This window comes from Dendrobates tinctorius, unplaced genomic scaffold (genome assembly GCF_039654945.1).
Source record: "Dendrobates tinctorius isolate UK_male_01 unplaced genomic scaffold, ASM3965494v1 ptg000026l, whole genome shotgun sequence".
NCBI lineage: Eukaryota > Metazoa > Chordata > Amphibia > Anura > Dendrobatidae > Dendrobates > Dendrobates tinctorius.
In genome coordinates, this window is record NW_027361694.1 from 15,744,066 (window position 1) to 15,769,436 (window position 25,371).

At 42.2% G+C, this 25,371-nt stretch overlaps 1 protein-coding gene across 1 annotated transcript in view; it reads left to right on the plus strand.

Moving 5' to 3' along the window:
* SLC15A1 (solute carrier family 15 member 1) overlaps nucleotides 1–25,371 on the plus strand; it is a 121,633-nt gene that overhangs the window by 17,195 nt on the left and 79,067 nt on the right. The window contains exons 2-10 of the mRNA XM_073569541.1: nucleotides 7,600–7,619; nucleotides 9,215–9,299; nucleotides 9,479–9,620; nucleotides 10,025–10,144; nucleotides 10,255–10,354; nucleotides 10,451–10,541; nucleotides 15,389–15,472; nucleotides 15,980–16,062; nucleotides 24,413–24,499. Coding sequence (XP_073425642.1) covers nucleotides 7,600–7,619; nucleotides 9,215–9,299; nucleotides 9,479–9,620; nucleotides 10,025–10,144; nucleotides 10,255–10,354; nucleotides 10,451–10,541; nucleotides 15,389–15,472; nucleotides 15,980–16,062; nucleotides 24,413–24,499 — 812 coding nt within the window. The remainder of the gene's footprint in view (nucleotides 1–7,599; nucleotides 7,620–9,214; nucleotides 9,300–9,478; nucleotides 9,621–10,024; nucleotides 10,145–10,254; nucleotides 10,355–10,450; nucleotides 10,542–15,388; nucleotides 15,473–15,979; nucleotides 16,063–24,412; nucleotides 24,500–25,371) is intronic.

The window sequence follows — 25,371 nt, forward strand, 5'->3', positions numbered from 1 at the left end:
CCGCGCTCTCTGCTGCTAGTCCCTTGCAAGCTGCGCACTAGTTAACCCCTTGTGTCTTGTGCCTCCTGCTAACCCCTGTGTCTTCCGCCTGTGTCCCCAGTGTTCCTCTGACTCTCCGGTCCGTGCCTCCTGCTAACCCCTGTGTCTCCTTCCCTTTTCAGTTCGCCTCTTCCTGGACCCCCGCCATCCTCCTCCGTCCATCTCCTTCTACCTCAGCCTCTGGACCCTGGTCATCCTGGTTCCTCTCCGGATCTTTCTCTGTTCCTCATCATCTGTTCACCCTCCTGAGCCGACCCCTGGTCCTGGCTGCCGTGGCGCTAGAACTTCCCGAGTCTGTTCCCTAATGGTCCCTGTATAGGGGTCGGTCCACTTGGTGCGCTCGCTCGGGGAGGGCTCGGCGTCACGGCCCAGTGGGTCCACTCTCGTCACCTGCGTCCGCAGCGTAACAGCCATTAAGTACAGATGGTGGAAACTGGATGCGATTGTTGATAGTCATTTAGGGCGCAGTCAGGCGGCTGTATAACACGGAAGACAATCACATCACAATGCTCGGAATGGCCGGCGGCTCTCCTGACCCGAGCGTGACAGCATGTACACTGTGTGCAGAATTATTAGGCAAATGAATATTTTGATCACATCATCCTTTTTATACATGTTGTCCTACTCCAAGCTAGATAGGCTTGAAAGCCAACTGCCAATTATGTAAATCTGGTGATTTGCATCTCTGTTAAGAGGAGGGGTGTGGTCTAATGACATCAACACCCTATATAAGGTGTGCTTAATTATTAGACAACTTCATTTCCTTTGGCAAAATGGGTCAGAAGAGAGATTTGACGGACTCTGAAAAGTCAAAAATTGTGAGATGTCTTGCATAGGGATGCAGCAGTCTTGAAATTGCCAAACTTTTGAAGCGTGATCACTGAACAATCAAGCGTTTCATAACAAATATCCAATAGGGTCTCAAGAAGCGTGTTGATAAAAAAAAGGCGCAAAATAGCTGCCCATGAATTGAGGAAAATCAAGCGTCAAGCTGCCAAGATGCCATTTGCCACCTGTTTTGCCATATTTCAGAGCTGCAACATTACTGGAGTATCAAAAAGCACAAGGTGTGTCATACTCAGGGACGTGGCCAAGGTAAGGAAGGCTGAAAAATGACCACCTTTGAACAAGAAACATAAGATAAAACATCACGACTGGGCCAAGAAATATCTTAAGACTGATTTTTCTAAGAATTTATGGACTGATGAAATGAGAGTGACTCTTGATGAGCCAGATGGTTGGGCCCGAGGCTGGATCAGTAAAGGGTAGAGAGCTCCACTCCGACTCAGACGCCAGCAAAGTGGGGGTGGGGTACTGGTATGGGCTCGTATCATCAAAGATGAACTTAAAGGACCTTTTCGGGTTAAGGATAAAGTGAAGCTCAACTCCCAGACCTACTGCCAGTTTCTGGAAGACACCTTTTTCAAGCAGTGGTACAGGAAGAAGTCGGTATCGCTCAAGAAAAACATGATTTTCATGCAGGACAATGCTCCATCACATGCATCCAAATACTCCACAGCGTGGCTGGCAAGTAAAGGTCTAAAAGAAGAAAAAATAACAACATGGCCCCCTTGTTCACCTGATCTGAACCCCATAGAGAACCTGTGGTCCCTCATAAAATGTGAGATCTACAGGGAGGGAAAACAGTACACCTCTCGGAACAGTGTCTGGGAGGCTGTGGTGGCTGCGGCACACAATGTTGATCGTAAACAGATCAAGCAACTGACAGAATCTATGGATGGAAGGCTTTTGAGTGTCATCGTAAAGAAAGGTGGCTATATTGGTCACTGTTTTTTTTTTTGTTTGTTTTTGAATGTCAGAAATGTTTATATCTAAATTTTGTGTTATATTGGTTTACCTGGTGAAAGTAAACAAGTGAGATGGGTATATATTTGGTTTTTATTAAGTTGCCTAATAAATCTGCACAGTAAGGCCGGAGTCACACTGGCGAGGAATACGGGTGCGTGAGAGGCGCAAAAAGCACGCATTACACACGGACCAATGATTCTCTATGGGGTCACTCGCACCAGCCGTATATTTCTCCTCAGTATCCTACGCTCCGTGCCACTCGCAGCATGCTGCGATTGTCAGCGTACTACGCCCGTAATACGCCAATGCAAGTCTATGGGTGCGCAAAAAATACGGATTACACACGGAGCACACATGTGACCTGCGAGAAATACGCACCCGGTGTCTTTTAGCAAAGCCGGCAATTCAGTGCACGATACAGTAAACTCACACTGACAGGTTTAATAAAGAAATGAAAGAATAGATATAGACACATAGAATACATATATATATATATATATGTATAATATATATGCATTCTATGTGTGTATATCTATTCTTTCATCTCTTTATTAAAACTGTCATAGGGCTCCATTATAAGTCCATTTTGCAAGCCTGCGAGAAAATCTCAGCATACGGATGCCATACGGATTACATACGGATGCTAACATGCGCAAAATACGCGACCACACCTTGATTACGGATGACATACGGAGCACTGTTTAGGGGTCTGTCATCCGTATTACGCATGTAAAATACTGACCGTATTTTACGCAGGTTAGTGTGACTCCAGCCTAATAGTTACCTGCACAAACCGATATCCTCCTAAGATAGCCAAATCTAAAAAAATCCCACTCCAACTTCCAAAAATATTAAGCTTTCATATTTATGAGTCTTTTGGGTTGATTGAGAACATAGTTGTTGTTCAATAATAAAAAGAATCCTCTCAAATACAACTTGCCTAATAATTCTGCACGCAGTGTATTTCTATGCAGCAATCATGCTTGGGTCGGGAGAACCCCTGGCCCATCGGAGTATTACAATGCAATCTTCGTCCATGTTATACAGTCGTCTGACTGCGCCCTTAGGGTATGTATCGTCTTTTAGGCACATGCGTACCCACTGGATTTCTCAAGGCGTAGATGCTTCATTATATTCATTCCTTGTACAAAATTTTCAGTTCTTTTTCGGGCTCACACGAACGTATAAATCGGATGAGTGCAATCTGATAAAAAATCGGATTGCACTCGGACCAATGTTATTCAATGAGGCCGTGCAGATATTTTCTCAGCTGTATTTGGCATTAGAAAAAAAAATTCAGCATGCTGTGACAATAAGTATGGCACCCAATTTTTACGGATACATTACAGTTCTGTAACATAGGAAACGGATTGCATACGGATGACAAGAGATAAAAATCATCCCATTCTCCTGGATGGAAATCGGACCCATTTTTTATATGCTAGTGTGAGCGGTAATGACGCCGCTATAGTGCTGGCAAAAATTAAGAGACCACTTTCAAATGTTCAGTTTGTCTGATTTTTCTCTTTATAGGGATATTTTTGAGTAAAATGTAAATTGTTCTTTTAGTCTATAAACTTCTGACAACTTGTCTCCAAATTTCCAAGCAATAAATTTTGTATTTTATTTCTGACAAAGAAAATGGTCAAAATTAAAAAAACAAAACACACTGCTTTCAGACCTCAAATAATGCAAAGAAAACAAGTTCATAATCATTTAGAAACAACAATACTAATATTTTAACTCAAGAAGAGTTCAGAAATCAATATTTTGTGGAATAACCATGATTTTTAAAAACAGCTATCATACGTCTTGGCATGCTTGCCATCAGTCTTTCACACTGCTTCTGGCGCAAAAATGTAAGCAGTTCTTTGTTTGGTGGCTTGCCACCATCCTCATACTCTTGATTACATTTCAGAGGTTTTCAATCGTGTTCAGGTCTGGAGAATGGGCTGCCCATGACGAGGTTTTGATATGGTGGTCTCTTAATTTTTGCAAGAGCTGTATATCAGCAAAAACAAACATTTATATAGCGCATACTACTTATTTACTTGTATAGTGCTGATCCCAGATCAATGTACAAATACCTATCTGCGCACATCAGGATTACAAGATGGTTTTCATACCTTAGACCCCAGTTTTTTTGTAGCTCAAATTCTTAGACATAATTAGCAAATCTTTGGGCTCGATAAGTTGAATAATTTTGGGGGAACTCGAGGCTTCAGTAAAATTTAGCGACTTTTGCATGCTCACACATTTGTCGCCCAGCTCCAGCAAAGTGGCTGGAGCTGGGACATGGGGGGGACAGCTACCACTTTCCAAATCCATTACACCACAAACCTTATGCCAATAGGGACTGGAGTAGGACTTGTGGGGAATGCACACACTGATGTGTATGTCACTTGTCCAGCGCTGCTGATGACTCTTCATGAATCAGGAGCGTCTGACACTCCCTCATCAAGACCAGCATGAACAATTCCGGTCTTGATGAATCGGGTCCTAAATGTTTAGACTCTGTTTACAGCTGCACTATGACATTTATGTATAAATGGTGGCAGATCCAAATGGTGGGACCATAAACTACATTGGCTCATAATGAGTCTATCATAACTACAATGAGGACAGCAGGAATACAGCGATGTGACGTGATATTCTTGATGTTAAAATTAATAAAAACCCTGATGGGATCCCCATGGAATGTTACAGCACTTGTGTAATCTGACCCTTATCCTTTATACCATCATCTGTAGGCTATTAGGCTCTTATTGTTTTACAGTACCAGTCTAGAGTATATAAGGATTTATCTAATAGAATATAGCGATACATGGATTTTAGAGTGAATTACAAAGCGCTAATGCGTCTGCATGGAGATTTCGGGAATACACTTAAGGTGATAAATATTCATTGCCTTTTAGTCTTGAAGTGAAACTCTGCCTAAAATAAGTTTTCTAATTAATCAATAGGGATTACTTAATAGTAGGGAGTAAATAATAATAATTCCTAATGGGGATTTGTGATATTGTGATATCTAAGGGTGCTTTCACATTGCATTTAGTTACACGTTCGTAGGTCCACTCGGTGGTCATTTTTGGGCGTGTATGTCTACTGGAGGCAGACACCCAGATGTAGTAGACTGGGTGTGAGTGTCCACATCCAGTAGGCGTATGCGCCTTAATATGATGCATGGCAGAGTGCACGGTCACTCTGTTGGCGCCATTATAGTCTATGGCCCTGACGACGCATACGTATGGATGCAAGCCCTGACGAGACCTGTGAACATGTAACTAAACACAATGTGGAAGCACCCTAACACATAAGGCTTCATTGTAAATTTAACTATGTACATATAACCTATGTGGAGGATGTATGGATCCTTAATACAGAGCTGCATGCAGCTGTTACGGATTCAAAGATGTGCTGTTTGTTCGGTGATCATCAGTCCTAGAAGCAATATTTGCAGATAGTATATAAGAAGTCATGATACATTGATACAGATTACATCAGAAAAAATGCTTTGCATGCCTCTATAGGAAATTACATATAGTAGAGGCCATATCACAGGAGAATCATTACATCTCAATTTTATATTTAAAATGAATATTTGCATTAAGCATTAGAATTCGTATGCTCTTTGTCACTTTTCCCCTAATTTTAATTTTGTCTTTGTAACTAAAATAATATTTAAAAGGGTTGTCTTATGATCTATCTTCAAGAGTGCACTCCTTCCGAGCCTGCAGGCTTCACGCTTCTGATTGACAGTTCAGCCCAGTAGCATCGGTGTCTCACGGGCCTGAACTGTGTGCTCTCCGAAGCTACTTTATGAGGCATCTTCGCTTCTGCAGCATCAAAGCAGTGCAGTGTCCCCAAAGCTGGCCGGATTCAGAGAGATGGTTAGCTTCAGAGCAGCTCTGTGCTTGCAAGCACTCTGCTCTCATTGCCTAGGAGACCGGCAACACTGATAAACTACAGAGGTGAACGGTAATTTAAGAAATGAATAGCAAACAGAAGAATAGAAAATCAAGTATAGAAAGCGTACTGAAGCAGGGAGAAATGGCTAGTAAATTGCAAATTTGTTCAATATCTCACTTTCTACTGTTTTCATACCTATCTGTAAAGGTAACTTGTCAGCGGATTGTGGTCAGTAACCTACAGATAGTGTCAGGTCGGCGCCGTTCTATTGATTAAAATGTTACCTGGGTTGATGAAATCTGTCTTGTGGTTGTTGTTTATTCTGTATTTTTAGTTTTCAGATAATGATATGCCCGTGCTTCGGGACAGGGCTTTATGTTGTGATCTGCTTACATATTCATCCTCATGGGCTTGTGACCGGTCACTGAACCTTCAGTGACCTGTCTCTTATTTTAAGCATATTGTGTGGTTACAAAAAAAAGTAAATATTCATCAAAATGGCAGCGGTGCCTGTGTTATAGCATGATACAATGGCTAATATGCATATATGCATTAATGATTTAGTCATAAAGCATTGTGGAGGAAATAAAAATTAACTTCATCAAAATGGTGGTGACTACGCAGTAGCATCTATTGCGTTTTGATACAAGCTACTGCGCAAGCGACGCCCTGGCGCCATTTTGCTGGAAAAAATTTGGATCCATCAAAATGGCACCTGTGCAGTGGCATCTATTGCCAATAGATGCTACTGCGCAGCCTGCACCATTTTGATGTAGACATTTTATATTCTAGCAAAATGGCACTGTGGCGGTGCAGGCAAGATAGCATCTATTGCTTTCTGATAGATGCTACTGCGCATTGATGGAGCCAAATTTTTTCGAGCAAAACGGCGCCAGTGGTGGCGCTTACACAGTACCATCTATCGGAACGCAATAGATGCTACTGCACAAGCGCCGCCGCTGGCGCCATTTTGCTGGAAAAACAATTTGGATCCATCAAAATGGCGCCTGTACAGTGGCATCTATTGCAGTTAGATGCTACTGTGCAGCCGACGCCGTTTTGAGTGAGCCAATTTTTTTTTCTCTAGCAAAATGGTGCTGGTGGCGACGCCTGCATGATAGCATCTATTGCTTTATGATAGATGCTACTGCACATTGATGGAGCCAAATTTGTTCTCTAGCAAAACGGAGCCAGTGGTGGCACTTGCTCAGTAACATCTATTGGAGCACAATAGATGCTACTGCGCAAGCAGCACCGCCGGCGCCATATTGATGAAGATATTTTTTTTTCTCCCCGCAATACTATATGACTAAATCATACATGCATATAAGCATATTAGCCATTGTATCATGCTACAGCACTGGCGCCGCTGCCGGAGCCATTTTGATAAATGTTAATTTTTTTCTTGTAACCACACAATATAATTCAGTATGTGAAATAGGGGTCAGGTCACTGAAGGATCAGTCACCTGTCGTAAGCCTATAAGGATGCATATATGTACCAAGAACCACATGAAGACCCCCCACAGGCTGCCCCGAAGCACGGGAATCTCATTAACTGAAAACTACAAATAAAGGTTAAACAAAAACCACAAGACGGATTTCATCAAGCAAGGTACCATTTTAATCAGTATAATGGCCCCAACCTGATGCTGTAAGTTACTATGTAAAATCCTGCTGACAGGTTCCCTTTAAACATGAGATTAACACTTTAATGATCACAATAAGGAACAGAAAAGTTAAAATGAGAGCTTTTTTATTTACAAATATCATATATATATATTTATTTTTCTTTTAGAAATGTGTGGATATGTAAAAATAACACTATTTTTCTCTTTAACAGGGAGGGGAGAAAAATCAGCAGTAAGTTCCTTTAATGTAATATATTCACTTTAATCTATTATGACTATGTGTTCAGTTAGCGTTCTCACGCAGATTACAAATACATATACTCTTATTTTCGATTTTATGTGTTTTTGTAATAGAAAAATAAAAAATAGCTCATAAAAAGACAAATTCACCTTATTAATGTTTCTCTTGTTATTTCCTCTACTCTTTTCATTTACTGTTTACTCTGCATTTACGGTATCAACCTTGAACAATTTGACTTTTCCTGATATATCTCCTACTAGATTTACTATGTTTTCTAAAAGTAGTCAGACAAAAGAGCTGCAGTCCTAGGGCAAAGTTACTGAAAAAGTCCAATCAGGGAAAGGATTCAAATTTCAGGAAATATTACAGGGAACATAAGTAAATCAATCATAATGAAATAAAAATAGAAAGGAAACAATTATACAATTCGCCACAGTGCAAGATTATGCATGTGTTAGAGAGGACACTGAGAAACCTATGACAACTTGGAGCGCGTTTCAAGAGGGTTATTCCCAAGGGATATTCTATCATCTTATGACTTACAGGGATCTGGCCCCTGGGACCCTCACTAATCCTGAAAATGAAAGGATCTTTCCAAGTCACCATCACCTTACAAATCATTGCCGTGTACCCTTTCCTTTCAGGATGTGTGGAGGTCCCAAAAATTGGAACCCTTCAATCAGAAAGTGATGGCATATCCAATAAATATATAGAAATAAGTTAACATTTTGCAAAACGATTTGAGACTCTAAAATTACTGTATGGGTTTTATAATTTAGTGATCCTAAATTTAAAGGGAATCTGACAGCAGGATTTCATCAACCAAACAATTTATATGTACATGTAGCTCTTTCAAAGACAAGTCCAGCACTGTCTTTACATGGCCAGTTTGTTCCTCCATTACTGAGACATCAGCATTTGAATAGATAAGCAAATGAGGCTGAAGTTCTTTCTGCATGTTGCATTCCCGTGCGGGCAGTGGGCACGTCAAAACAACACACGCGGACGCATCCGCATACAACGTATGTCCCTGCATACCCAATGTTAAAGATAGGTACGCAGGATGCATGCACATCTATGCGAATCTGAAGGGAAGAAGTACGCAGCACCCAAATGCAAGTGTGAACCTAGCCTAACAGATTCCCTTTAAAGTTTTTGTAAATAAAAAAAAAAAGTGTAAGTCACACACTGAACACCACCACTTACAGAGTCTCCACACACCACCTCCACATTAAAACAGAGTTTTAGGATGCTTCTTTTTAGCAAGGCCTGGAAATCTTATGAAAATAGACTTTAAAATTGATTTAGGGAAATCCTGGTGGAAAATGTGCTGCAGGCTGCAGTCAGATCTCTAACGCAATCTGAAAACAAACCGCTGTTTGCATCCTGTGGAGATCGCGCTGCTCCATAGACTTCTATGGGTGATATACTGTATTACTTAGAACTTGAATGGAGCTGAAACGCAGCAACGTACACAGGGCCTTTTATTGACTGTTATTTTGACAATATTTAACTTGAAAAACTATATATACCGTATATATTACTTGTACCATAAAATTATTATTATTTTTTTTTACCTTTAACAGCCGGGATGCTTTGGCTACCCTCTAAGTATCTTCTTTATTGTCATCAATGAATTTTGTGAAAGGTTCTCCTACTATGGAATGCGAGGTAAAGTTTTACATTTCACTGGACTATTACTTGAATATAAATTCTGACAGAGGTTGAAATCAAGTCATAATGGCTGCTGACATCTTACAATAGTAAATATCAATGGACTGAAGCAATTACTTAGAAGTTAGTGATTAATTAGGATCATTCTGAGAAATCTCTGTATCTTGTATTTGTAGCGGTGTTGGTTTTGTACTTTAAATACTTTCTCCGATGGGACGACAACCTCGCCACTGTGGTTTATCACACTTTTGTTGCTGTTTGCTACCTGACACCAATCCTTGGAGCCATCATTGCGGACTCTTGGCTGGGAAAATTCAAGTAAGGCCTTTAATTGTTAAATGTCTCCTACTTGTTATAGGCTGTGCACTTCACTTGAAAAAATACAAGTCATTCACTAAATATTTTCGTACAACACATGCACATATGTAGCAGAACTGAATTTGCTAGTTGGACTGAAGCACCATCATATCATGATTTGCCGTCGGTAGTCTTCAAGATTATCTAGTCAAGCGTTTAGACCCACAAAGATATCGCAAGGAACAAAATACAGCTACTGTAAATGACACATTCAGCAGTTCTCTGTCTCTTAGGTTATATTATATTAGGTTATGTTAGTAGTTTCCAGAATGATTTATAAGGTTAGATTAAATGAAAATGCTTTTATGCCCCCCTTCCCGATTACTGTGTTAATAATCTAACCTATCAAATGTCTTCACTTCCAGGACCATCGTATATCTGTCTATTGTGTATGCAGTGGGACAGGTCATTATGTCCGTGAGTGCCATTCATGATCTTACTGATGGGAACAGGGATGGAACACCGGACAGCATTGATGTCCATGTGTAAGTAGAAATAGTTCTTAATGGAGCAATAAAACTATTCATATTGTGAATGTTTTGGAGAATTTCTTTAGGAGTATGATTTTTTTTTAAGCAAGTTCCTTTTTTAATAGTGCGTTATCAATGATTGGCCTTATTTTAATCGCTTTGGGTACGGGAGGAATCAAACCTTGCGTTGCAGCATTTGGAGGAGACCAGTTTGAAGAGAGCCAGGTATGGTCTTATGATTGTGATACGTCTTCGTACCATCATCTTATAAAACTATTGCCAATGTTATATTGACCGGAATAGTGTGTATTTCTACCATAGGAAAAACAGAGGAGCAGGTTCTTCTCCATCTTTTATCTGTCAATCAATGCTGGAAGTCTTCTGTCCACCATTATCACTCCCATCCTGAGAGGTAGGTAGGACGATATGACGCGGTCAGGATCGCTGGTGCATCACTAAGTGGTCGCTAGTGAGCTGCCACACAGGCAGATCTCACCAGCGACATAGCAGCGGTCGGGGGTCGTTACTTACCTGTCAGACGCAGCGATCCTGACTTCCTCCCGCTCGCGTCCACGCATTGCTCGTCTCTCCACAGGAAGCCCAGCAGGAAGCTGACGACGAGAAATGGTCCAGGACATTCTCGCGCGATCAGCGATAATCAGCGGGGGAGCCGGTCGTAGGTAAGTATCACACATAGCGATATCGCTAGCAATATCGCTGCTACATCACAAAAACCAGTGACGTTATAGCGATATTGCTAGCGATATCGCTTAATGTGACAGGCCCTTAACTGTCAGCACTCAAATTGGATGGAATATTCCAAACACATACTGATAGGGAATTTAGATTGTGAGCCCCATCGGGGATAGCGATGATAATGTCTGTGAAGCGCTGTGGAATTAATGGCACTATATAAGAAAAGCAGAATAAATAAAAATATTAATCTTCTGTATGACTGTAATATGGCTGCATCCTGCAATGCAAACAGAACCAGAGACGTACATACGGAAGTAGATATTGGAAATGTACCTGAAGTGGCACGCTATGCTGTAATCGTGGCAGCGTACCATATTTGTATAACGCAAAAGGCATTTAAGTTCTGTTAGAGCAGCCGGCTATGAGACATGTTATTCCCAGTGGCGCACCATCTGTAAAGATGGTGTTTGCTACATCTGTCACCACCTTCAAGGACATTCCGCAACATTATATAAAACCTGTTGACAAAGTAAAAAGTAAGCAATATTATGGCTTATCTCTGTACAGTACTACTCAATATGTTGGTATTACACACAGAACAGGAATAAAATGAATAAATATCCACAATACAATGTACAAGACTATAACCTTACATCAGGTTGTATTCCTGCTAATGCTTAAAGACAGACAGAAGCAAATTTGACTAAATTAAAAAATGATAAAATCAGAACAGACAATCGGCGCTGCGTGTGGTACATGTATCACAAAAGCAGCAAGTTTCAAGGACAAAACCACTCAATCTGTCCACTATACTGAATTAAAAGAAAAAACTAAAAACTCGCGCTGAAGTGTGCACCTTAAGGATTAAGCTCCGGAAAACTTATTAACATGTGCTGAGATTAATGTCTCTATGCGGGACTGGAATAAAGGGTGTATTACCTTTTAGGCAGGCATTAGCATAATGGCGCTGAAGTCCCAGGAACGCTGTTTAGCAGACAGGAAATCCAGAAGACTAGCTCAAGAACGTTCCAAAACGAAATAGTTACTAAATTCTTGGCTCCAAGTGAACAGGATTACTAATAGAAGACGTTGTCCTGGCCGGTGACTAACGTCTATCTGTAGCTCTGCAGCGGCCGCCTGTGTAAAATACAGACGCCGCGTTAGGGAAGCCTGCAAGGTGCAGAGACGCTGCAGGACCTTGCGTGACATTACAGTCACGTGATGAATCACGTGACAGGCTAGGGAGCGCTGTGAAGCGCTCAGGGGACTTGATTGATAATCCTATGCGTTTCAGAATCTCGTATTCCTTCCTCAGGGATAGCCCCATAGAGCACAGATTCTGCTTATATATCCTGAATCACTTTGAAGACACTTTATACATTAAAAGCAAATAATTCGATTTCACTATTCAGACCGTTCGGGATCAGAGTGTCTATACTGTATCCCCCATCCACCCTCTTAGCAAAATTTGGTCACCGCAACTGTGATCCCCATACAGCCATCCACAAAGTATAATGGGCCCCACTTAGTCCTCCATAAAGTATGATGGCCACACATACTGTAGTCCTCCATTCCTCCATACAGTACAATGGACCCTGCACTGCCTTCAGTATAATGGCCCCACCAGTAGCGTAACGGCAGTGGTCGCCAACACACCCAGGCCTGTGAGGATGAGAAGCCCGCTGAGGCCAGCTCACACTGCTGCTCAATGTGCATCCTCAAACACACATCCAACTGAACTGTAATGCAGCACACAAACTTGCCGGGTCTGTGCACCACAATACATGCTGCCGGCCAATCAGAGGCCAGCCGCTGATGTCGGTATGCACGTGACTGGGGTGCTTGGCAGTGAGGTCATGTGCCCGGTCGCTTGAACGCTGAAGTCACTTGCTGGCTACAGAAAACGATGATGCACGGCAGGGGAGCAGATGGAAAGTGAGTAGGAGCGTTTGTTTTTTTTCTATGCATTAAATAACAGCGGTGCCAGCAGAATGAAGGACATATACCAAGATGGGGGACATATACCAGGGTGGGGGACATATACCAGGATGAGGGACATATACCAGGGTGGGGGACATATACCAGGATGGGGGACATATACCAGGGTGGGTGACATATACCAGGATGGGGGACATGTGCCAGGATGAGGGACATATACCAGGATGGGGGACAGACACAAGTATAGGGGACATATACCATGGATGAGGGACATATACCAGCAACAGGGGTTGGACAAAATAATGGAAACACCTAACGTTTTGGCATCATAATCTTCGAACATGTTATAAACATGCAAATCGTGACATATGGTAATGTTTTGTAGTTGATTATTTGTGTTATGTGATATGTGTATGTAAATGAACTGTTTGTTTTGCACAATTGTAAGAACATTGATGAAAACCTGATACCAATGGCAGACCTCTCGGATTTTCAAAGAGGCCAAATTGTTGGTGCTCCTATGGCAGGCGCTAGTGTAACAGAAAGTGCCCGAATGCTTGGCGTGTCAAAAGGTACTGTCTCCAAAGTAATAACTGCGCTTGAAAGAGAAGGAAAAACGTCCGCAGCAAAGCACAGGTCCGGCCGAAAGTCGAAGTTGACTGAGAGAGACCGTTAGACTCTAAAGCGAATTGTGAGAGAGGATCGAAAGACCACGGCTCCAAAAATCACTGCTGAGCTCAATGAACACCTACAGAACCCAGTTTCCAAGAAAACTGTTCGTCGGGAGCTGCACAAATCTGGATTCCACGGAAGAGCTGCAATTCGAAAACCGCTGCTCTCGATGACAAATGTTTCCAAGCGTTTAGTGGTGTAGAAACCTCCAAAATAGGTCCCTCGAGCAGTGGAAACATGTCATATTCTCAGACAAATCATCGTTTACCCTATTTCCGACCTCCGGCCGAGTGTACGTTTGGAGACAGCCGAAAGAAGAATTCCATCCAGACTGCCTTCTCCCAACCGTAAAACATGGTGGAGGTTCTGTGATGATCTGGGGTGCTATTTCGTGGAGATCTGCCGGGCCAATGATATCCCTTCATGGAAGAATTAACAGCCATGATTATTTAGGCATTTTGGGTGACCAAGTGCATCCTATGGTTCAAGCACTGTTCCCGGAGGGGAACGCCATCTTTTAGGATGATAATGCACCAATTCATACAGCTAGAATCGTTAAAGCATGGCACGAGGAACATTCTAATGAAGTTGAGCATCTCATCTGGCCCCTACAATCCCCAGACCTCAACATTATTGAGCATTTATGGACGATTTTAGAGATTCAAGTTAGACGTCGATTTCCGCCACCATCATCGCACAAAGAGTGCACAAGGGTGTTTAAACTGAAGAATAGGCTACAATTCCTTTGGAAACAATTCACACCTTGTATGAATCCATACCTCGGAGAATTGAGGCTGTAATCGCCACAAAAGGTGGACCTACACCATATTAAACTAACTTTTGTTGATGTTTCCAGGTGTTTCCATTATTTTGTCCAACCCCTGTATATCACGATGGGGACATATACCAGGATGAGGGATATACTGTATACCAGGATGGGAGACATATGCCAGTATGAGGGACATATACCAGGATGAGGGACATACATAAGTATAGGGGACATATACCATGATGAGGAACATATATGCCAGGAAGGGGACCATGATGGGAATGGCATATATACCTGTAAGAGGCCCAGGATGGGGGACATTACTACATAATAGGGCAGAGGGGCAACTCATATGTCCTTATAGGATTTAGAACACTACAGTGCTTAAACATCTGAGCAACATGCAGGAGAGAAACACAGTCCACATTTTGCACTGGGGTCCATTGGGCTCTAGTTATGCAGCTGAGCCCCACAGTCCTTCATACAGTATAATGGTCCCTACATCGCCTTCCATACAGTATATTGGCCCCACTTAGTCCTCCTTACTGTACAATGGGCTCTGTGTTGTGGGCAAAACACACTCACCCTGTAGGCCAGATTTGGTTCGCGGGCCAGAGTTTGTAATGTATGGTCTACATGATGTCATTTTGATACAATCACTGGTTTCTTTGCTGCAGAACTAGCAGTGCTTTCAATGTTGAGCTCTTCATAACCCCGCCCACACCACTGATTTACAGATTTCTGTGTAATTTGTACATTGACAGAAAACTGCTAATCAGTGGTTATACAGAACAGTTGACTAGGAGGCACAAGACACCTAGTCCTGAAGTGATAATCTGCTGGCAATAAAACAATGATTTTATCGAAACAGCAACACACAGCCTAGTAAGTGATACATCACTGGAATCAAGATCTCAACCCCTACATGTTGCTGCTCTCAGATTACATAGCAAAAACTTGCTGACAGATTCCCTTTAAAAGTGATATCAGTTTCTATATTTTATATCATGACATCTGTAAGTTGTTCTACATTGTAATTTAGAGAGACCGTTCCCATTAAGCCTGAAAACATCTATCAATATGCTGTATGAAACACATAACATTTTATGGCAAATATATTTTAATTCAAGTAATATGAGTAAGATAACATGAAGATCATTGAAGTGTATTCTTGTCATTCTCAGGCCAGGAATGTGGTATTCACAGTCAGCAAAAGTGCTATCCTCTGGCCTTTGGTGTGCCTGCTGCACTAATGGTGGTTGCTCTGGGTAAGTTTATTGAAATCATTGATAATCCCATTGCTCCCGTAAGTATTAATTTTTTTCGTCTATTTTTTAAATCTGCCATACTGCTTCGGGGATGTGGGTCCTTTATTGAATGCTAATTTATATAGTCTTTACAAAGTGGGTATTGCTTACTTGATTCTCTGGGGGCCTGTTTTTCAGGTGCACTGCATTGTTACTCTGTGATACATGCCCCTTTGGTAAAGACAATTAAAATCTGCACTAAATAAAAGGCCCATATCACTGGAACTGTATGACGGATTTAAAAGAAATGGACACGAAAGGCAGGACAGCAGTGCGAATAAAATCAAAGCAAAAAAGGTCTCCTTTTGTCCTAGTGACATGTCTTATTTGCACTATGTGAGACTTCGGACAATAAAATGCTGGAGTTTCTTAGTGTTCATAAGAATTATTGGTCCCCACACAAAAAATAGTCATTGATGCAGATATTTTGATTGTAACTTTATCTTTCTCTCCTACATTTTTTCGCAGTTGTATTTATCATTGGGAGTGGAATGTACAAAAAAGTTTCTCCCCAGGGGAACATTATTGTTCAGGTTTTCAAATGCATCACGGTTAGTAAAATAGAGATATTATTGTGAATGACCTTTTATTAATATTTCCTCTGAATCTTGTTTTGAATAAAATATAATACAAAAAAATGTAATGCATAGTGTTACTTAATATTAATAACCAAGTTTGATAATACAACACATAGTAAGATGGGAAATCTTCTTTAGCCCTTACAGCCTGATAAATAAAACATTATTTTTCCAGTGTCGTTATTAGACGCTCTAATAGAAAATTTAATATTTCTTTGTTTTGATATCCTAATGAGCATCAATGTTCATATGTGAACGATACAGTGCCTTGCAAAAGTATTCGGCCCCCTAGAACTTTTCAACCTTTTCCCACATATCATGCTTCAAACCTAAAGATACCAAATGTAAATTTTTGGTGAAGAATCAACTAGTGGGACACAATTGTGAAGTTGAAAGAAATTTATTGGTTATTTTAAATTTTTGTGGACATTCAAAAACTGAAAAGTGGGGCATGCAATATTATTCGGCCCCTTTAACTTAATACTTTGTTGCGCCTCCTTTTGCTGCGATTACAGCTGCAAGTAGCTTGGGGTATGTCTCCATCAGTTTTGTACATCGAGAGACTGAAATTCTTGCCCATTCTTCCTTGGCAAACAGCTCGAGCTCAGTGAGGTTTGATGGAGATCGTTTGTGAACAGCAGTTTTCAGCTCTTTCCATAGATTCTCAGTTGGATTCAGGTCTGGACTTTGACTTGGCCATTCTAACACCTGGATATATTTATTTGTGATTTTGCTTTATGTTTGGGATCATTGTCTTGTTGGAAGACAAATCTCCGTCCCAGTCTCGGGTCTTTTGCAGACTCCAACAGGTTTTCTTCAAGAATGGTCCTGTATTTGGCTCCATCCATCTTTCCATCAATTTTAACCATCTTCCCTGTCCCTGCTGAAGAAAAGCAGGCCAAAACCATGATGCTGCCACCACCATCTTTGACACTGGGGATGGTGTGTTCAGGGTGATGAGCTGTGTTGCCTTTACGCCAAACATATCATTTGGCATTGTTGCCAAAAAGTTAGATTTTGGTTTCATCTGACCAGAAAACCTTCTTCCACATGTTTGGTGTGTCTCCCAGGTGAATAGGTGGCTTGTTGCAAACTTTAAACAACACATTTTATGGATATCTTTGAGAAATGGCTTTCTTCTTGCCACTCTTCCATAAAGGCCAGATTTGTGCAGTGTACGACTGATTATTGTCCTATGGACAGACTGTCCCACCTCAGCTGTAGATCTCTGCAGTTCATCCAGAGTGATCATGGGCCTCATGGCCGCATCTATGATCAGTCTTCTCCTTGTTTGAGATGAAAGTTTAGAGGGACGGCCGGGTCTTGGTAGATTTGCAGTGGTATGATACTCCTTCCATTTCAATATGATCGCTTGCACAGTGCTCCTTGGGATGTTTAAAGTTTTGGAAATCATTTTGTATTCAAATCCGGCTTTAAACTTCTCAACAACAGTATCATGGACCTGTCTGTTGTTTTCCTTGGTCTTCATGATGCTCTCTGTTCATCAAACAGAACCCTGAGACCATCACAGAGCAGGTGCATTTTTATGGAGACTTGATTACACACAGGTGGATTATATTTATCATCATTAGTCATTTAGGACAACATTGGATCATTCAGAGATCCACAATGAACTTCTGGAGTGAGTTTGCTGCACTGAAAGTAAAGGGGCCGAATAATGTTGCATGCCCCAATAAATTTCTTTCAACTTCTCAATTGTGTCCCACTTGTTGATTCTTCACCAAAAATTTACATTTGGTATCTTTATGTTTGAAGCATGATATGTGAGAAAAGGTTGAAAAGTTCCAGGGGGCTGAATACTTTTGCAAGGCATTGTATGCCTTGTACTAAATATTCGCCAAGTTAAGGTATATTTAAAATATAAGAAAGCCATAATACTATGTCAATAACATGTGACCTGCTTATTGATCGTTTCCAGTGAGAAACTGTTTTTTTACTCTTCGCCACGACAGCACCCACTGGAGGTATCGGATCCGCCCATTTGGAACAGGAAACCCTACAGGAAAGATAAAAGGGGCGGTCCGCCTTTCCTCCTCAGTTTTGGTTTCCTGTTCCAAATGGAGCAGGATCCTGCAGGATCTTACCTGGGCCATGCATCCGCCTGTGCGGTCTCCTCGGGAACGGCAGGGGCTGCGGTCCGGAAGCAGCGTCGGGGGAGATTCCGTTTGACGGCTCCCCCCTCGTCTGGTGGCATAGTGGTAATGACCGGGTCCGGGGAGGGCCGCCCGGTCTTACCAGGGAGCGGGCCGGGCCGGTCCGGCATCCGGGGGATCCCCCCCCATCGGTGGGGATATAGCGTGGAGGTGAGGCCATGAGCGCGCGAGCAGCGGTGGCGCGGGAGCCGGCCGGCGCCCGACGCTCCTATACCCCGGAAGTAATGGTTGAACTTCCGGGGTAGGATGGCGATGACGCGGGGCATGCGCCCTGTGACAGGGCGACTTCCGGGGGCACGACAAGAATAAAGATAAAACAGCGCTGCAGTGCTACATCGTTGGAACCATGTCGTCCCCCGCAGAGTCGCAGACCCCAGCAGGGGATTCAGCTGGGGGCAACTCCACCAGGGACCGCAGCGCCAGGACAGAGACTGCCTGCAGGAGCGAGGCAGCAGAAACCCGATCCAGACCGTCTCAGCCATCCGACCCGGTATTAAGCTTCACTGGGTGAGTGTGCAAAGTATATACTCTACCTATTAAGCTAACCTCCTCCCTCCCCCCCCCTCTCTTTACCTTTGACCTCTCACTTCAGTCAAAGAAAAAAGAAAAAACTAAACATAAAGAATGCGCATTATGTTCAGATCCTCTCCCTGACTCCTACCCCAAAAAACTCTGCAAACAATGCATGAAAGAGACCAGGCAGGGGTCGACGATATCTTCCAAAGATATCCGAGCCATAATTAGGGAGGAAATACAAGCCATCAACCGCGCCAGCACTCTCGCAGAGTCCAGTCATAAGAAACAGGTCATTGTTAGTTCAGAGTCAGAGGAAGAACAGGAGTTAAACTCAGGCTCCGCATCCACGTCCTCATCGTCATCCTCGGAGATGGAAGGACGCGCATGTTTTCCACTGGACAGCGTAGATAACCTTGTAAAAGCGGTTAGAAATACTATGGGGTGTGAAGAGGAAAGGGGAGCCCAAACCGCGCAGGACATTATGTTTGCGGGATTGGCAGAGAAAAAGAGGAGATCATTTCCGGTGATACCGGCAATTAAGGACCTCATCAAAAGAGAGTGGGAAAAACACGACCAGAGGGGTTTTCTCCCATCAGCTTCAAAACGGAAATACCCGTGCACTGATGAAGATCTATTAAAATGGACTAAAGTACCAAAGGTGGATGCCGTCATATCCTCCACTTCCAAACAGACCTCGATCCCGGTCGAGGACGCAGGATTGTTAGTAGACCCATTAGACCGAAAGGCTGAATCTTCGCTCAAAAGGTCCTGGGAATCCACCACCGGGGTATTCAAACCCGCAATAGCCAGCACATGTACTGCTAGATCAATGCTGGTATGGCTAGATCAATTAGACCAGCAGATTGAGTAAAGAGTGTCAAGGGAGAAACTGCGTGCAGCCATCCCGTTGATAAGAGGTGCAGCTGCCTTTATGGCAGACGCTTCAGCGGACACCCTAAGACTGGCAGCGAGGTCGGCAGCCCTGGTGAATAACGCCAGACGCGCGCTGTGGATAAAGAGCTGGAAAGGGGATGCACAATCAAAATCCAAAATTAGTGCAACCCCATGCGAGGGTGAGTTCCTCTTTGGAAAAGCCTTAGACGAAATTCTCGCCAAGGCAAAAGAAAGGAAAAAGGCCTTCAGTGATTCTCCCATTCCGTTTTATAGGAAAACCTTTAAGAGACGGCCATTCGGGAGAAGAAGACAATCGGACAGAACGAATAGATGGGCCACGAAAGACGAAAAGCAGAAGGGTACCATCTTCAGAGGGCCAACATATAGGAGAGATAAAAATTAAGAGTTTAGACCCACCAGTTGGGGGTAGATTAAAATTTTTTTTTACCAAGTGGGAACAAATTACGTTAAACCCATGGATTTTGAACATAATCAAGGAAGGAATAAAGATTGAATTCCTTCGGATCCCCTATGAGTTCTTTGTTATAACTCGCCTTAATTCCTCACTTCAGCAAAAGGCTCTCGAAGACGAGATTCGAGTCCTACTAGCTAAAAAAGTTTTAGTTGACGTCCCTGAGGAACAACAGGGTAGAGGCTTTTACTCTCCCCTGTTTTTGGTGTCTAAACCAGACGGTACGTTTAGAACCATTATTAATTTAAAGAAGCTAAATTCATTTATAAAAAATTATAATTTCAAAATGGAATCAATTAGATCCACTATAAAGCTTCTTTTCCCAAATTGCGTAATGGCAGGGATTGATTTAAAAGATGCTTATTATCATCTCCCTATACACAACAGATTCCAGAAATACCTAAGAGTCGCAGTGGAAGTCGAGGGAAGGATTCGTCATTTCCAATACGCGGCAATGCCCTTCGGGCTTTCCACGGCACCAAGAATATTTACCAAGGTGTTGGCAGAAGTGATGGCCTACCTTCGCCAAAAGGACACACTAATTGTGCCATATCTAGACGACTTCCTAATAATTGGGAATTCAGTCAAACAATGTACTGAACGCGTGACTGACGCAATCTCCTCTTTTCAGAGCCTTGGCTGGATCATCAATATCCAAAAGTCCAGACTCGATCCGCAATCTCTCCAGACATTTCTAGGATTTCAACTAGATTCCTTGACCCAGAGATGTCTACTACCTCAGGTAAAAATCACCCTCACAAAACAAAAAATACAAGCAGCTATAGATAAACCACGTGTATCCTTGAGAGGAGCAATGTCACTATTAGGATCACTAAATTCTTGCACCCCGGCAGTCCGGTGGGCCCAGTACCTTGTCCGTACGCTACAACACCAGATCCTCCAAGAGGATAAGCGACATAGTGGTCATTTGCAGAGCAAAATAACCCTGTCACAAGAAGTCTTGACTTCCCTAGAGTGGTGGTTAGACGATGACCATTTATGTTCAGGAGTACCATGGGTTATAGTTCCATCCTGTATCGTAACCACCGATGCCAGTCCCCAGGGCTGGGGAGCCCACATGGAGAATGGGTTTCATCAGGGAAGGTGGAGTAAAGAGGAATGCGATTACTCATCTAATTTAAAAGAACTGACTGCAGTGTTCTATGCTCTATACAACTTCCTTCCGCAGCTCCAACAGAAGCATGTAAGGATCCTATCGGACAACACCACCACAGTGGCATATATAAACAGACAAGGAGGAACTCGATCAGAGACTCTGATGTCTTCAGCGGCAAGAATTTTAAACTTAGCAGAAAACTATTTTTTGTCCCTCTCGGCCCTTCTTATCAGAGGCGAGAGCAATCAAAAGGCAGACTTCCTAAGCCGACACACTCTACGACAAGGAGAGTGGTGCCTCAATCGGAAGGTCTTCAGGGATATAGTAGCCTCATGGGGACAACCCGAGGTGGACCTTTTCGCCACAAAGGAGAACAGGCAGATAAAAACATTTGCCTCCCTATCTCCGTCAGATCACCCAGACATACTGGACGCCTTTCTAGCTCCATGGAATTTCAACCTGGCGTATGCGTTCCCTCCATTGATCCTCCTACCTCAAGTAATTCGGAAGATCAGAGACGACAAAGCAAGAATAATCTTAATAGCACCGTTCTGGCCAAAAAGACCGTGGTTTTCGTGGCTGCAGATTATGTCAATAACAGATCCTTGGATCCTTCCGACTGCCAATCTACTCTCCCAAGGCCCCTTTTTCCACCCTCAAGTGATCAGCTTGCACTTGACGGCGTGGAATTAGTGAGGCAGTTATTGAGGACAAGAGGATTCTCGGAGTCCTTAATTACTACACTACTACAAAGTAGAAAACAGTCCACAACCCAAATTTACACTAGAATATGGAAAAAATTTCTTCAATTCCATACAGTACCTCATACAGCAGAAGTTCCGATAATCCCAATCTTGGAATTTCTGCAGAAGGGGAAAGACTTAGGCTTAGCAGTAAATACACTGAGAGTACAAATATCGGCATTAGGAGCACTATATGGCCATAATATAGCGGGCAACAAGTGGGTAACTCGTTTCATTACAGCATGTGAACGAATAGCTCCAATCCACATACCCTCCGTCCCTACATGGGATCTAAATCTGGTCTTAGACGCCCTAACGGTAGACCCCTTTGAGCCGATCGACACAATACCCTTCAAATACTTAGCACTTAAAATGGCCCTCTTAGTATCACTGACCTCAGCTAGAAGAGTGGGTGATATCCAGGCCTTGTCAATAGATCCACCTTTTTTCCAAGAATACCAAGACAGATTGGTATTAAAACCAGACCCTGCCTACCTGCCAAAAGTGGCAACAAAATACCATAGATCTCAGGAGATACTCCTCCCAACCTTCTATAAAAATCCCTCTACTCCGGAAGAGCAGAAGTTCCATACTCTGGACGTCAAAAGAACTGTCCTAAAATGTATTGAGAGGTCCAACAGTTGGAGGCAGAGTAGGGCCCTATTTGTTTCATTTCAGGGCTGTAAGAAGGGGTATGGAGTCACGAAGAGCACCATTTCCCGGTGGATCAGAGAGGCCATTCGTTTAGCCTACTCCGCAAAAAACGAAGATCCTCCAGGGAACATCAGGGCGCATTCCACCAGGGCAATGGCAACCTCTTGGGCGGAAAAGGGAGATGTTCCGATTGAAACTATATGTAAGGCGGCAGTTTGGTCATCCCCTTCTACCTTCTATAACCACTACAGACTTGATCTTTCATCAACCTCTGACTTAAGCTTTGGCAGGACTATCCTTGGCACGGTGGTCCCACCCAGGTGATGGTCTCTGGAATCTCTCCAGTGGGTGCTGTCGTGGAGAAGAGTAAAAAGCCGGATTACTTACCGGTAATGCTCTTTTAATGAGTCCACGACAGCACCCGCTCACTTCCCCCCCTAAGGATACCAATAGTTAAAGTATATTAACCAAATAATGGATAAGAAAGATGTTAAAATAAGAGAACATTGCCTAATCCTTGGCGGTCCTTCTGGTACTCTGAAACGTAAAACTGAGGAGGAAAGGCGGACCGCCCCTTTTATCTTTCCTGTAGGGTTTCCTGTTCCAAATGGGCGGATCCGATACCTCCAGTGGGTGCTGTCGTGGACTCATTAAAAGAGCATTACCGGTAAGTAATCCGGCTTTTTTCCACAGTTCACAATGTGAATAATAACTTAAAAATTGCAGTGAAGACCTAAATAAAGCTATTTCATCCACGTCTGTTACATTTACTCACTATATCCACGTTGCATTATTGTTACCTATAATAGTCACTCAGATTTTTCGGTTTGCTTTTTACTAACATAAAGGGGTTATCCCACGGACAAAGTACATTTTAATCAATAGATCTTGGAATACTAATAAGTTTCACAATTGAATGGGGTAAAAAAAATGTTCCTGTGCTGAGATAATTTTATAAATGTCCTCCTGCTATGCCCTGTGTAACGGCTGTGTCCTACAATGCAAAGCTGCTTAAGTTCATGGTAACAAAGGGACTTGCAACTGGGATAATTCATTTCCCTGTCTGTTCTATTATGAGACTATTCCTGTCACATCACCAGTCCTGTGAGCTCATCATAAATCAAGTCAGTGACACATAAGCTCAGCAGCCGCTGGAGCTCCTACCTCAATGACTTGATTTATGAAGAGCTCATAGGGATGAAGATATAGCAGAAACACTCACTGCTGTGTTACTTCAGGCAGGAAAATATGTTACCTCAGAAGCCAACAGCTGCAAGCCCCTGCTGTTTTATCTGTATACTCAGTTATCATAATTGACTTATACTTGCCCCTTTGACAAGGATCTGCAGCATGTGCGGACCATGTACTGGACACAGCCTTTACGTAGTACATAAGCAGTGGTAGATTTATAAGATTATCACAGCACAGGAACATTTTTTCTAACATATCCAATTATGGAAATTATAATTATTCTACTGGTTTAAATGTGCTTTGTTCATAAGCTGACCCTTTGAAAAAGGGAAATAGCTAAACAAACATAGAATCATCACTTTTTTTTTTACACTTTTTGGGAGGTAAAATGAAAAAAAAAAGCAATTCTGAAACTATTTTAAAAAACGTTCATAATTCAGTATAACTGGCATGTTAACTATAGTCTGAGGGTTTATACAATAATGTCAATACTTAACTTATACTTTTTATGTTTTACTACTTTTACACAAAAAAAAACTTATTTTATAAATTCTGTTTCCAGTTTGCTATCAGTAACAGATACAAAAATCGCAGTAAATCAATTCCTAAGAGAGAACATTGGATGGACTGGGCAAAAGAAAAATATGATGTAAGAAACAAATTGGTTATTACAATTATTATAATACATGTTCTATTGCAGTTTCAATGTATGATTGTGAATGTTAAATTGTAAACATTATTTTAGTTTTTATTTCACAATTACCATTATCATAATTCTCAATTCTGGAGTAAAATCTGTGGTCAGTGAAGACAGACTGTTACACGTGAGGAGGGAGGAGCTAGAGAGAGAGCTCCTCCCCCTCCTCCTTCCATCTACATAGAATATTACCCGGCAGAAACCCATGCAAACACGGGGAAAACATACAAACTCTTTGCAGATATTATCCTTGGTGGGTGCTAACCACTGAGCAATGTGCTGCCGGAAACAGTCTGTCTTCACATTATACAGATTTTACATAATGACTGATCAACTCTGTAAGAGAAAGAAGCAGATTTCTCTGATAAGATATATTACAAAGCTACTTATTTTCATGTGTATTATTGAGTTATGAAATAAAAACTAAAGCGACAGTTACTGTTTAAGGGTAGGGTCCCAAGTAGCCTACACTCTGCAGCAATCTAGACACCGTATGGAGGCAGATCTGCCATGAAAGTCACAGCGACTTTCAAATGTACTATTGGAAAATGAGTGAAATTTTTTAACAAAACCACATAGCCATTAATACAAGTTGAATATTATGAGGGACACACATAGTAGCCCCCTATGTAGGACCCTACCCTTGATCCATTCCCAGACTTTGACATTCATTCAGTAATGTGACCCATGAACATTCAGTTGAAAAATTATTGATGTTTTGAAGAACAGGTAAAAAAGCACATGGGAAAGAATAAAAGTGGTAAACTGAACTCAAAGACAGGACTCACAGCTGTTACAATGTGATGGGCCCTGTGGTCAGAATG